Genomic DNA, 13,112 nt, shown 5'->3' on the forward strand with positions numbered 1-13,112 from the left:
GTCCTACATACACTTCAGATTTTTCATGTGTGTATATAAACACAGATATCAAAATTTATTATTGAAACCCCTGGTTTCATCATTTCTTCTTCCATTAATTTCTCTCGCCTTTCTTCCCTCCCGTTGCTTCATTCCTTTCAGGTCCAGCTGCTCTCGAGGGACTTTGGGAAACATCTACTAGAGGTGGACGACCTGCTGCAGAAGCACGGCCTGCAGGAGGCCGATATTACTGTGCAGGCTGAGAGAGTAGAGACGCTCAACACTGCTGCACTCAAGTTCACCACAATAGAGGGTACACGCATGTACACACACATTGTGTTGCAGTGAAAGTGTTTTATTTGTCTTTAGCAATGATTGGAAAATTGGTATTTAAGGCTTGGTGTGAGTAGGTTGATATCCTGTGTCTGACTCACGGTTCTAATAAATTTAATGCCGTCTCATTTTTACAGGTTACCAACCATGTGACCCACAGGTGATCTGTAACCGTGTCAACCATGTCTCTTCCTGTCTGGAGGAGCTGAAACACCTGGCAACTAAAAGACGTGCTGAGCTCGAGGAGTCAAGGAAACTGTGGGCCTTCTTTCAGGTGAGATGGGTCAGCAGGCTGTGGGGAAAATGGCGGGATTAACTTGCCGGGATTATTCCTAGGAGCCAGTATCTGAGGAGCTTGGATGCTTCAGAAAGCTTTGAACATTTTTTATGCCCCATGCATGTCTATGGGAGCAACCAGGAGTCCCCACACAGACATGGCGACAGTATGCAAACTCCACACAGAAAGACCCCACCCTGGATTCAGGCCAGGCACCACCAATCGCCCCACCCAATCATTAAACCTGTTCAGTTTTCCATTACAAATATTGTCCTGCTTTAAAACTTGTCTTTTGTCCTATTAGGAGCTGGAAGAGTCGGAGGCCTGGATCAGAGAGAAAAGCTCCATCCTGGGAGCTCAGGGCTACGGGAAGGACCTGAGCAGTGTGCTGAGGTTACTGCAACAGCACAAGACTCTGGCTGGGGAACTGCTGGCTCACCGCTCACTGCTGCAGGTGCGTGTTTTCAATTCTGCACCTGGTAAATGTACTGCTGTAAGAGTTTTTCTCCAAACTTCACAGACTTCAGTAAATTTATGCATTTACATTTATACATTTCTTTTAGTTTATCTAAAAAAGACCCATCCAACTTCTCCTAACAGAACATTTGGAGTTCACGTTTTGAGGATGTATCTGCTGGCCCACATTAAAAGCTATATCAGCCAATAGCTTTTATATGCTATTGGTTGATATTAATTTCATGTTCTCCTTGTTTTGTTAACTTTACTTTGAAGCACCAGGTGGTCTTTTTAATGAAAACAAGAAAGAGAACAATATGAATATGTTAGATCTAGGGTCTCCAGGTCTCTTGGTCTTTAGGGTTTATTTGTTTTTCAGCCACATGCAAATCAAGCGTTTTCTCAAGCCAGAAGTGGCCATTTTTCAAATGAGTCAAATATCTTTCCTCCTATCCAGAACACCATGAAGCGAGGGAAGCAGATTCTGAGTGAGAAGAGCTTTGGCACAGCGGGGATCCAGGAGCGCATCATGGAGGTTAAAGGCGAGTGGAAGAGGCTGGAGGACCAGGCTGCGCAGCATCTCAGCCACCTGCAGGAGGCGCTCAACTTCTTCCAGTTCTCCACAGAGACGGACGACGTCGTGGCCTGGCTGCAGGACGCTTACCGCCTGGTGTCCAGTGAAGACTTTGGACACGATGAGTACTCCACTCAATCGCTGCTAAAGAAACACAGAGGGGTCAGTGAAGCCATTGACAAACATCGTTTGCATGTAGTGGCACTGCGCAAACACATGGTGGCGCTGCCCCTGCGGTACCGTGAACAGGAGGTGGGTACGGGCGCAACAATCAAACAAAAAAAAGGATGTTTCACTTCCCATGTCTTTATTATTTAATAAACTTTTTGTCCGACCATCTCGTCCTGTCTCCTCTTCCATCCTCCTCTCTGCAGGAGGTGCAGGTTCGTATGGGAGAGGTGGAGCAGCTGTACACAGAGGTTGCTGAAATCGCAGTGCTCAGACAGCAGTGGCTTCACGACGCCCTCGCTGTGTACCGCATGTTCAGCGAGGTCAACGCCTGCGAGCTGTGGATTGACGAGAAGGAGCAGTGGCTGGAAAGGATGGAGATCCCAGAAAAACTGGAGGATGTGGATGTCGTGGCACACAGGTGAGGAGGAGGGGAAGGAGGACAGAATGGCTAAAGGCAGTTGGCTTTACCATCTCAGGCCTACCAAAGCTTAGCTGGGTGGTCAGTGTCTGTCTTGTTGTCTAAACTGTTACCAAGAATTGGCTGAGTCCAACTTTTGCAGTTCAAAACTACAACCCTCATGTTGCAGATTTGAGAGCCTGGACCAGGAGATGAACAGCCTGATGGGAAGGATCCTGGATGTTAATCAGATAGTTCAGCAGCTCCTGGATGGAGGTCATCCATCTTCTACAGAGGTCAGAGGTTGTCAGGACCACCTCAACTCTAGGTACTGAAACAAAAGCAACAATCGAAGTGATAACAGTAATTACAAATTATGTTTTCAGTACTATAACCTTTACTACAGCTACCATGAGTAATACTGGCTGGATCCATCTGTTAGTAACTGAATACTCAAATCCTAAACTGGGAACACAACCACTGCTGATCATCATGCTAATACTGCTAATGTGAGTCAAGGCCTGTTTGCAGTTTTTCATACATAGGAAAGTACTTTGTTTAAAGTGCTGGAAAGTTCTATTTAAAAATGCACGGTCAGTATCACATCACAGCTTCATTAACAACTTAGTGGCAGCACATCAGCATATCTGCTCATAACACCAGAGCAGTGAACAAATGCCATGCGAATTCACATTATAGACGCTCAGCTGCATCATTTACCACAGTAACAAATAGATGTGCCTACCAACTCACAGATGAACCTTATATTAGTAATATAGTTAATATAGTTCCTGTGTCGGCTGTTGGTTGGTTGGATTGGAGTGCTGTGACTTCTCTGTGTACAATTTCATTGCTAAGGCATTGAGAGTACAACGTTTAAAAATAAGATAAAATGTGATTGAGTGGAATAAGGTCAAAGTTACATTATTTAAATCAGCCCCAGTTACCAAAGTACAGCGCTGTAGTACATAACATACATGGTAGTACTGTAGCACTGCCATATGTGACAAACAATATTTATTAGTAAAGGTTCAAACTTCAGAAAATGAGCTCTAACAGCGTAAACATGTTTGTGGAGAGCAGCTTGCGAACTGATTGCTCTCTGTTGAAAAATGACTTGATTTTACTGATTTTACCAGAGGCAGGAGGAGGGGCGTAGTAGGTGGGTGGAGAGGAAGGTGGAGGGAAGTCAGCTGACACACAGGGAAAGAAGAGAAACACCAAGAGTGTGAATTGTTGTGGGGTTTGTTAACAGCTTTTTTTAAATTGCCGTCTTTGGGAGTTGAACCTGCCTTCTCATCGTAATTATGCGACATGCAGCTCTTACATCGTAGCAACTTGGAGCCATCCTCCCTCCGATCTCTGTCCACGTAGATCCTGAGATAGGATTGTGTTTTTGTTTTTTTGCTTAAATGTCTCAGCCCGCTTCATTGACCAGTTATGTCTGGCAGCAGAGTCCATGACAGCCGGGTGTTCGTGAGTCCGGTGACCTTGGCACGTGGAGAGTCGGTCTTGGGGTGACCATCTGTGTTGGCTTCCTCATTTAAGACGGGGCTGGCCAAGAGTCCCAAATTCAAAAACAAACATACAAGCAGTCATATTTATTCACCGCCTTCACTTGTATTGGTTAATAGAATTGTGTTCCAGTAGTAAAAGCCTAAATGCATAATATATTAACTTAATTTGATGATATTAAACACAGTGCGACTCTACCCAGCTTAAGTGGCACAAAGAACATCAGTCTATAACAGTAGGAGGGAAAATTCAAGGTGTATTTCTCTCTCTAAAGCACACGGTTGTCTAATCTCCTGACGTTTATCGTGCTTACAGCTCACTCAGTTTTACTCCCTCTGTCTTTCAAAACGATTCCTGATGTAATATCTACAGTTTGGTATATATCTATAAATTGTTAAAAAGCCAAACAAGAGTCAGCAAGAGTACTGATATTTAACATAACATACATTTAACACTTGCTAATAACATTTTATAAATACTACCACCACCACTACTACAAATGATTATATGGTATTTAAAAAACACGTCACAATACCTGTTTTAATTTAGTTTTAGTAGAGGTAGTAAGGTTTAAACACCTGAGGTCAACTATCCAACACAACAGCCAATGCAGGTGACGAACAGCGTGCAGGCAGGGTGGAGTGGGTGGAGACGTGTGTCAGGGGTGATTTGTGACAGGAGGATAGAGGGAAAGGGAAGGTTTACAGACCTGCTACGGTGTAAGGTTTGGGGATGGTAGCACTGACTAAAAGACAGGAGGCTAAGCTAGACGTGGCAGAATTAAAGATATCAGGATTTTCACTGAGATTGACCAGGATGGACGGGATTAGAAATGAGTACATCAGAGGGAGAGAGGATGTTGGAGGTGGAGTTGCCAGACAGGAGGAATAGGAGGATCTCAGAGGAGATTCGTGGATGCAGTGAAGGAGGACATGAAGGGATTTGGTTTGAGAGGAGATTGCTAGGGATAGCATAGCAGATGATCCACTGGGATGAACAATAAAAGGAGCAGCTGAAAGAAGGAGGAAAAAATAAGACCATGGCAGAATCAAAGCAGTATTAGTGACCTAATTTTCAGTCAGGTTATTATAACTACAACATAATTACTAGGGGTGCAACGATACACAAAATTCACAGTTCGGTTCGATACTTTGGTGTCACGGTTCGATATTTTTTCGATACAAAAAAAATGTTCATGCCTTTTTAATTTGTCATTTATTAAAATTATAAATATATACTTTAACTCAAAAGTACAGTTTTTAAATTTAATGTTGCTGAAACAAAAGTAATTAAAAAAATAAATATATCTCAGGGCTCTCAAAATTTCAAAATCCCTGGTAGCCCTTCGGGCAGGGACTCTTCAGTTTTTGGTAGCCCAAAATAAATATAAGTAGCCCGAATAAAAAAGAGAGCAATTTTTTGATTGATGTTTTGTTTCCTGTTTTGTTTCCTTTACAATATTATACATTAAAGTATAATATTGTAAAGGAAACAAAACATTAATCAAAAAATTGTTGAAAAACAAATTACAACATTGTATAAAAATTACAATCATCAACTCAAATACTTGGTTCTAATTGAACAGAAATTTCTATGAACTTGTAAGAACTGTGTAGGACATGAATCAGTCTGTGTCAGATCCTGAATTTGAAATTTCCACTGAAGTCACGGGTAAGTGACAAGTGGAACCAAGATCGAGGCCATTTGCTTTTTGAAGTTTGCAAAGACTGCTAAATTTTGCCAGTGGTAGTTCACTCTTTGCAACATAGTACGCTGTTCTAAACAGATTTTTCAGGTTTATTTTTAGTATGTTATTTGCAATTGGTGTTTGTTCTGGGAAAGATATTGCAGACTGAGTAATGCATTTCTTGCATTTCTCATGGGTTCTAATGGGGGCCTTTCTTAAAATGACTGGTCCCAGTAACAAAGGCGCTTGTCGACTCAGAAATCGAGAGAAAACCAACAACACACCTGGCAGAACATTATGTTATTTACACGGGTGCACATAAGTGGTCCGCATGTGCGCATTCGCTGTCAAAATAAAAGACGTGCACCAGATAAGAAGTTGCAACGCGCGTTTGCGTCCATATAAAAGGCAGTGTTTTTGTCCGCTAGAGTGGGATTTTCACGGCACATTCTGCACCACATCTCTGTGCGTTCATCATTTGTTTGAAGCCAGCTCACCTCCTGCATCCACTTTTCCGAGAATACGCGCTTCTTTTGTGGTTCGGACTCCTTCTGACATTTGTTTGGAGGTGGAGGAACACCAAAGTAATTGCTTAAAGGAGCTTCTTCGACATCCTTAAGAGTTCTAAACAAATGTCTGTCCTCCTCCAGAAAATCTTATGTATGCAAACACGCGTTGCAACTTCATATCTTGTGCGCGTTTTTTATTTTGACAGCAAATACGCACCTGCGGACCACTTATGTGCAGCCCCGGTTATATAGCTCGTCATGTTGCAGCCACAGAAATTCTTTTGTCCATGAAACCATAAAGCTGCACTTTCTTTTTGCCTTATAGTCTGATTTGTCATAACTTTTCCGTTTTGTGGTAAGCTTTTCTTTGGCTGTCACTTCTTCACCCTGACCTCTCTTATTTGGCTCAGCAGAACTGAAATATATATCCTGCTACTTTTATATACACACACACACACACACACACACACACACACACACACACACACACACACACACACACACACACACACACAATGGTCAGCGATTCTCTGCGCGATCAACCTCTCATATGTTTAAGCTTGCTGCGGGAGATTTCACTTGTCATGTTTGCATAGTAAGCTAACGATTGATAAGACGATGTCAGAGGAATTGGTGCGCAAATTATCATCACTCACCAATCAGTACTGTCGCTCTCTATACACAGTTCGGGCGATTGCAAAGTGAAAGCAAAAAACAAGCGCAAATTCAAACGCGATTTCAATATGTCACATATTGGCAGTGGCTCACCGATGCCAATGACATAATTACCCAGCTACATTTCCGAAAGAATGCAAAAGCATTGACATATATTTTTCCTTCCTACAATAGCCCGACGGGCAGGGCAGAGATAGATTTTGGTAGCCCGACTGGAAAAATCGCTAGCCCCAGGACGTCGGGCTAGCGATTTCGTGAGCCCTGTGTCTGATTGAGGAATCACTCATCTTTGGAAAAGAGAGTTTATTACAGAGAAATGGCTCTTCCCAAAATAAAAGCTATACTATACGCTTCTTCTGGGCAGCATATTGTAGCGGGTCAGGGCTGTTCTGGGTTCTGTTTGTACAGTTATGTTTTGTTTATGTTGCCATAGTGACGGGTGACGCCTTCTCGCTGCCACGGTGTGTCCTTCCGGGGTCAGAGGGCGCCCTGTGTGGTGTTGTTGTTGTTGCTGTGGGGTTGCCGCGCTGAGCAGTTAGCTAGCGGCAGTGTTCTTCTGCAGATGTCAATAAACGGCTGTGCTCCCTGGCTAGCTCACGGCAAGCAAGACCAAACGACACCTCCGTCTCCTCGTTGTCTGAGCTCGCCACATTGGTGTCAGAAGTGGGATGATGGTGGCACCCCATGTTCTGACCCGAGTGACTTTTCCCCCGCCAGTCGTGACCGGCCGGTGCGCCAAAAGAAGGCACCTGGACATTTGCAGGACTTTGTGTGGGGTAATGGGGTCGTCGGGGACGACTGACCCCTTAGGTGGGGGCTATGTAGCGGGTCAGGGCTGTTCGGGGTTCTGTTTGTACAGTTATGTTTTGTTTATGTTGCCATAGTGACGGGTGACGCCTTCTCGCTGCGAAGGTGTGTCCTTCCGGGGTCAGAGGGCGCCCTGTGTGTTGTTGTTGTTGTTGTTGTTGCTGTGCGGTTGCCATGCTGAGCAGTTAGCTAGCGGCAGTGTTCTTCTGCAGATGTCAATAAACGGCTGTGCTTCCTGGCTAGCTCACGGGAAGCAAGACCAAACGACACTTCCGTCTCCTCCTTGTCTGAGCTCGCCACAATATTAAACATAGCAGGTCCCCATAAGGAGAATCATGTGCTAACGGCTGTCTAAATGACTCGGGTAAAGTTTGTAGCATGCATGCTTGTTGTTTTTGTCTGCTTCCACTTGTCTTTGTACTAGGATGATGTCGGTGTAAATGTGCAGTCATATTCGTTGTGTTCCCACTAGTGCTGTCAGCGTTAATCTCGTTGAAATGATGTTAACGCCACAACACGGCAAATCTCCGTTAACGAGCTACCCCTGATCGCCCCGTGCATGGGGCTAGACGGCCAACACATTAACGAGCTAACTGCGCTAACACACTAGTTCCCACCCATGTAATTGAGCATTGCTGGCACATCCAACATACTGTTTTACTTTAGTCCATGACGCGCTTACCTTCAGGGTCATACCTCACATGAAAACCAAAATAATTCCAAACGCCAGATCTGAATGAGGTTGGGGGAGGTTCAATTTGCCATGTTGCAAGGAGAGCTTAACTTCTGTCTTGCTAGCTTGCCCTGCGCTCTTCCTTCTGATGATCCTGTGTGTTGAACGCTCAGTGGATCTGCGCTCGACAGTGCAGCCTAGGCGGAGTAGTCGAACGCAGATTCACTGAGCGCTCAACACAGACAGCATCGTTAGAAGGAAAGTTGATAAAATAAATGACAAATTTTGTATTGTTCATACATATGCATACCGAACCGAAAGCACTGTATCGAACGGTTCAATATCGATACGAGTATCGTTGCACCCCTAATAATTACATAACTACTCCAATTCTATAACAGATTTATTCAATGAAAATTTTCAGTGAACATTTTTAAAACAGGTTTCCAGCCCTGAGGTCAGTGTCACTGAGATGTTTTCCTGCTGAGCGCTCTGTCTGACATTACCTCAGTACGGTCACAAGGATTTGTGTTTATATGTGCGTGAGTGTGTGTGCACGCGTGTATCTTGGCTGAATGGGTGTGTACTGAGATCTGTTGGTCTGGAGTAGATTCAGGTGAACATATTGGATGACGATGTGTGAGGCTGAGCCGAAGCCGCAGCATAGTGGAGCACAAACAAGTGTCTCACGTGAATCAGAGCAGGTCATATCAGGTCAAAATAACAACGAGTTCTTTCAAAGTCAGGAGTAACACAAAGGAAATGTTAGAAATAGACTTACAAAGAAAACAGCGTCACATCATCAACACGAAGATGACTGAATCTGAATCGCTTCACCTCGATGTTATTGGTGGTTGATATGTCTGCTGCTTATTTGGATTATATTGACTTATTAGGTAAAAATGTAATCCAGATTTAAGGATGTCATCTTATCAAACCGTGTTACTAAGTGTGTAACAGTTCTAAAACTGTTACACACTTAGTAAATATCCACAACTAAAACAAATCTTTTACAAAAAGCAAGTGGTAGGCGTGAATCACACGTTTTTTTCCCCCCCACACAACAACAACACTCGCCTCTCTTGAAGTGCACTTGCAGTCTTATTGTGCGCCGTCTGTCACACCTCTCCAGGTGGAACAGCATCGTGGAGCTGGTCGAGCAGAAGAAAGATCAACTGGACTCGATGTTACGTCTGCAGAACTACCTGCTGGAGTGTGCCGAGATCAAGTCCCAGATCCAGGACAAGAGAAAAGCCATTGACGCCACCCAGTATGTGGGCAGTGATTTGGGAGGGGTCCTCGCCCTGCAGAGACGCCTCTCTACTATGGAGGGAGCCCTGTCTGTTCTGGAGCCCAAACTACTGCACTTACAGGTAGGACATTTACACAAAAAACATTTATGACGTTTTTCAGCTGTAGAATTGAAATCTATCCCTAAAAGTAATATTTTACACTTAACTGGAGAGTCTAAACGGACAAGTAGAGATGATTTTTTGTATTTCAGGGATTTAATTTTCTCATGTTTTTAGTGGCTAAGTGAGTTTAAGAAACCAAACAATAGGTATAAAAGTATATATGATTTTAAGTACTCTGAGGTATCAGTAGGCTAGCAGCACCATATAATAGCGTTTCTCTTTGGTGATGCAGGAAGAGGCAGAGCATCTGGCCACTGCTCACCCGGTTCGGGCAATGGAGGTTCTTGTGCAGTTTGATGGCATCAGTGTGGAGTGGGAGGAGCTCAAACGGACCCTGCAGGGATGTGAGGACTCACTGATGGTGGCTAGCAGGCTGCAGAGCTTCATACAGGTACAAATAAGGAAGAAGTGTTTGACTCTGAACACCACTTGCTACTGAAATTCATCAGCGAGAAAAAAGTGAGGTTTATTCCTCACTATGACCTTGACCTTTATTCAAATTTGCTATAAATGTAAACAAAAAATCTTAAAGAACAAAACTAGACACCAGGAGCAATTCCAAGGAACAGGAACAGTAGCAAGGAGCAAGCAGGAGGGTAGACTGTCAAAGACCAAGGCAGTGGTAAGACTTCATGTACATATATTTCTTATTCTTTCAGCTGCCCCTTTAGGGTTCGCCACAGCAAATGATCTGCCTCCATCTCATCCTATCTCTAGCATCCTCTTCTGTCACACCAGTCCTCCCTTTTTCTCCTGGCACCTCCATCTTCAACATCCTACAGAGATATAAATTCTAGAGCCTGTCTTTCAGTTGCTGACTCTTTAATCAAATCTGAAATTATGTTTATGAACGATTAAACCCCAAACATGTTTATAAACTCTTAGATAAATAATTTCTACATAAAAACTGAGGGCGTTGTTGCAGGGCTCAATAAAGAAACCAACTTGAAAAGTTTCAAAGAGAATAGAAGTTAAATAGGGCCAAAGGACCTCAAGCTTAATTATCAGCCAACCTGTCATTATTAAGGAATAACTGACTCCATTTTCCGGTACTGTGAACACATCAGAGCTGCTTTTCCACCATCCCTGGACTCGCACCAGTTTGCATACAGGGAGAACCGGTCAACCGAGGATGCGATCGCCACAGTGCTGCACACATTACTGAAGCACTTGGAACACAGGAACACCTATGCACGGCTCCTCTTTGTAGACTACAGCTCGGCTTTTAATACCATCCGGCCATACAAACTCCGTCCCAAACTCCACCAACTGGGACTTAACTCCTCTCTGTGCAACTGGATTGTGGACTTCCTCACTAACCGTAGACAGAGTGTCAGAGTGGGTAAGAACACCTCCTCCACCCTTGTGGTCAACACCGGTGCCCCTCAGGGGTGTGTTCTGAGCCCTCTGCTATACACTCTCTTCACCCATGACTGTATTTCCTCCTGCGCGTCCAATCTCATTGTTAAGTTTGCAGATGACACTACAGTGCTCGGACTTATATCCAACAATGATGAGACAAACTATAGGACAGAGGTGCAACAACTAGAGTCATGGTGCCACGACAATAACTTGGTCTTAAACACCAAAAAGACCAAGGAGATCATTGTAGATTTCCGGAAGAGGGGTCATAACAACCATCTGCCTCTCTTCATTGGCAGTGAGGCGGTGGAGAGGGTGAGCAGTTTTAAATTCTTGGGGGTAACTGTGACCGAGGACCTGTCCTGGGGCAACCATATCACCTCAGTTGCACGGAAGGCCCAACAGCGCCTCTACTACCTGAGGAGACTGCGGAGCGCACACATTCCCAGATCTCTGATGTTGAACTTCAACTGTGCCATCAGCAGCGTTCTGACGTATGGATTTCTAGTGTGGTTCCCCAGCTGCACCAAGGCCGATCAGCAAGCACTCCAGCGGGTGGTGAAAGAAGCTGGCAGAATTATTGGAACAAGTCTGCCAGAGATCAGTAATATCTTCCCCACTCGCTGTCTGAGGAGGGTGCACAGTATCCTGCGGGACCAACATCACCCTGCGCGCCACCTTTTCCATCTGCTGCCCTCAGGGAGAAGGTACAGGTCTATACAGGCCAGAACATCCAGACTGGCCAACAGCCTGTATCCACAGGCTGTGAGGCTCCTGAACTCTCTGCCCCCCTCTCACGGACAATAACCATATCCAACTTCTTAATAGCAATGAACTGGTCTGCATTGGTGCATCATATCTTTATTCTCTTCCCCCTCCTGCCCCCCCCCCCCTCTTTCTTAAATAGATAACTATCATATCTGATATCATATCTCACAGTACAATAATATTGAATGGGTTGCATTGTTGTATTTTGTCATGTTTCTCAGGTCTTTGTCTGAATTTCTACGAACATTATTGCTAAGGATTGTCTTATTGCATTGGAGTCACACTGGGTTAAATATGTACACTTGGGTTTTAAGGGGTATTTATTATTTTCTTCTTTTTTTGGGTTGTATGGAAGCCCCAAACGCAATTTCATTGTTCTTGACAATGACAATAAATAAATACTACTGAGAAAGTGGCAGGGGAGAAGTGGGTGCTATAAAAATAATTAATGCACGCTGTCCTTAATTCCACATTGCAAGAGTGAAAAAGTACAAACAGCATGCGGATGTCGTGTAGAGGTCATAAAGAAAGTTTTTCTGTCTACACAAACTTCCAGAGTATGAACTAATGTATAATTAATGAATTGTGATTCATGCTCCTTACCCTGTCTTGTCAGGACCTGGACTCATTCCTCACCTGGTTGGTCCAGACGCAGACCGCCGCTGCCTCAGAGCAGCTGCCCAACAATCTGGAGGAGGCAGAGAAGCTCATCAACGAGCACGCTGCTCTCAAGGAAGAGATTGGACGGTAGGTGAATGTTTTCTACAATATATTATGTGATGTTATTTCAGGCTGTGTAGAGAATAACTGGGCAGCTCTCTGTTCACGCAGGTACGAAGAGGACTACGAGCGCCTGCAAGCCATGAATGAGCTCCTGGAGTCCGAGGAGGCTCCTCTCCCACAGGCCGCCCTGCAGCAGTGGCTCCAGAAACTCGATGTCGGCTGGAACAAGCTGCTGGAGATGTGGGAAAGCAGGAGAGAAGTTCTGGTCCAGGCTCACATTTTCCATCTATTCCTGCGTGACGTCAAACAGGCCGAATCCTTCCTCAACAACCAGGTGTGTGTGGCAGCGTCACTTCATCTGTCAGTGGTGCAAAATGAAATTTTAGTGGGATTGGCCTGAAATTTGGGTCCCTATTTATGGCACTGACACCCTGTGTAATAGAAAATCTCCACTATTTACCTTATGTACAGTAGACTAATGTTCTTGATGAAGTTTCTTTAAGTACTCCAATCACAGAAAGCCTAGACGATGCTTCTACACTGCAGCTTTTAGGTGAGCCTTTCAAGACTGCTGCTACAGAGGGCGAATCATATTCGCTGTGCTTTTATTTACCTTGACATCATATCTTTCCTTCAGAAGGTGGCAGGCAGAATGCAGGACCCAAACACAGGACTCTGAGACTGAATGATAAAGTAAAAGCGGCAGTTTTATTGCTGGATAAAAATTTTTTTTTTTTTCTCGCCTGTCCCATTTGGTTCTTTAGCCATCAGAATTGTTGTCTGAAGACCAA

General features: G+C 44.3%; 1 protein-coding gene across 6 annotated transcripts in view; it reads left to right on the forward strand.

Moving 5' to 3' along the window:
- Nucleotides 1-13,112, forward strand: part of sptbn4b (spectrin, beta, non-erythrocytic 4b) — a 95,226-nt gene that overhangs the window by 27,509 nt on the left and 54,605 nt on the right. For all 6 annotated transcript variants that reach the window (XR_015124744.1, XR_015124745.1, XM_086262326.1 and 3 more), the window contains exons 13-22: nucleotides 142-292; nucleotides 450-586; nucleotides 894-1,043; nucleotides 1,503-1,871; nucleotides 1,994-2,208; nucleotides 2,378-2,515; nucleotides 9,186-9,426; nucleotides 9,701-9,859; nucleotides 12,215-12,345; nucleotides 12,430-12,655. Coding sequence is in view for 4 of the 6 variants with exons in the window: in XM_086262326.1 (XP_086118452.1) it covers nucleotides 142-292; nucleotides 450-586; nucleotides 894-1,043; nucleotides 1,503-1,871; nucleotides 1,994-2,208; nucleotides 2,378-2,515; nucleotides 9,186-9,426; nucleotides 9,701-9,859; nucleotides 12,215-12,345; nucleotides 12,430-12,655 (1,917 nt within the window). In the remaining 2 variants the exon portion in view is untranslated. The remainder of the gene's footprint in view (nucleotides 1-141; nucleotides 293-449; nucleotides 587-893; nucleotides 1,044-1,502; nucleotides 1,872-1,993; nucleotides 2,209-2,377; nucleotides 2,516-9,185; nucleotides 9,427-9,700; nucleotides 9,860-12,214; nucleotides 12,346-12,429; nucleotides 12,656-13,112) is intronic.

This window comes from Aulonocara sp. 'chitande type north' Nkhata Bay, linkage group LG14 (genome assembly GCF_057382095.1).
Source record: "Aulonocara sp. 'chitande type north' Nkhata Bay isolate Kocher_YH1m ecotype deep benthic linkage group LG14, A_spYH_male_GT1.1, whole genome shotgun sequence".
Classification (NCBI taxonomy): domain Eukaryota; kingdom Metazoa; phylum Chordata; class Actinopteri; order Cichliformes; family Cichlidae; genus Aulonocara; species Aulonocara sp. 'chitande type north' Nkhata Bay.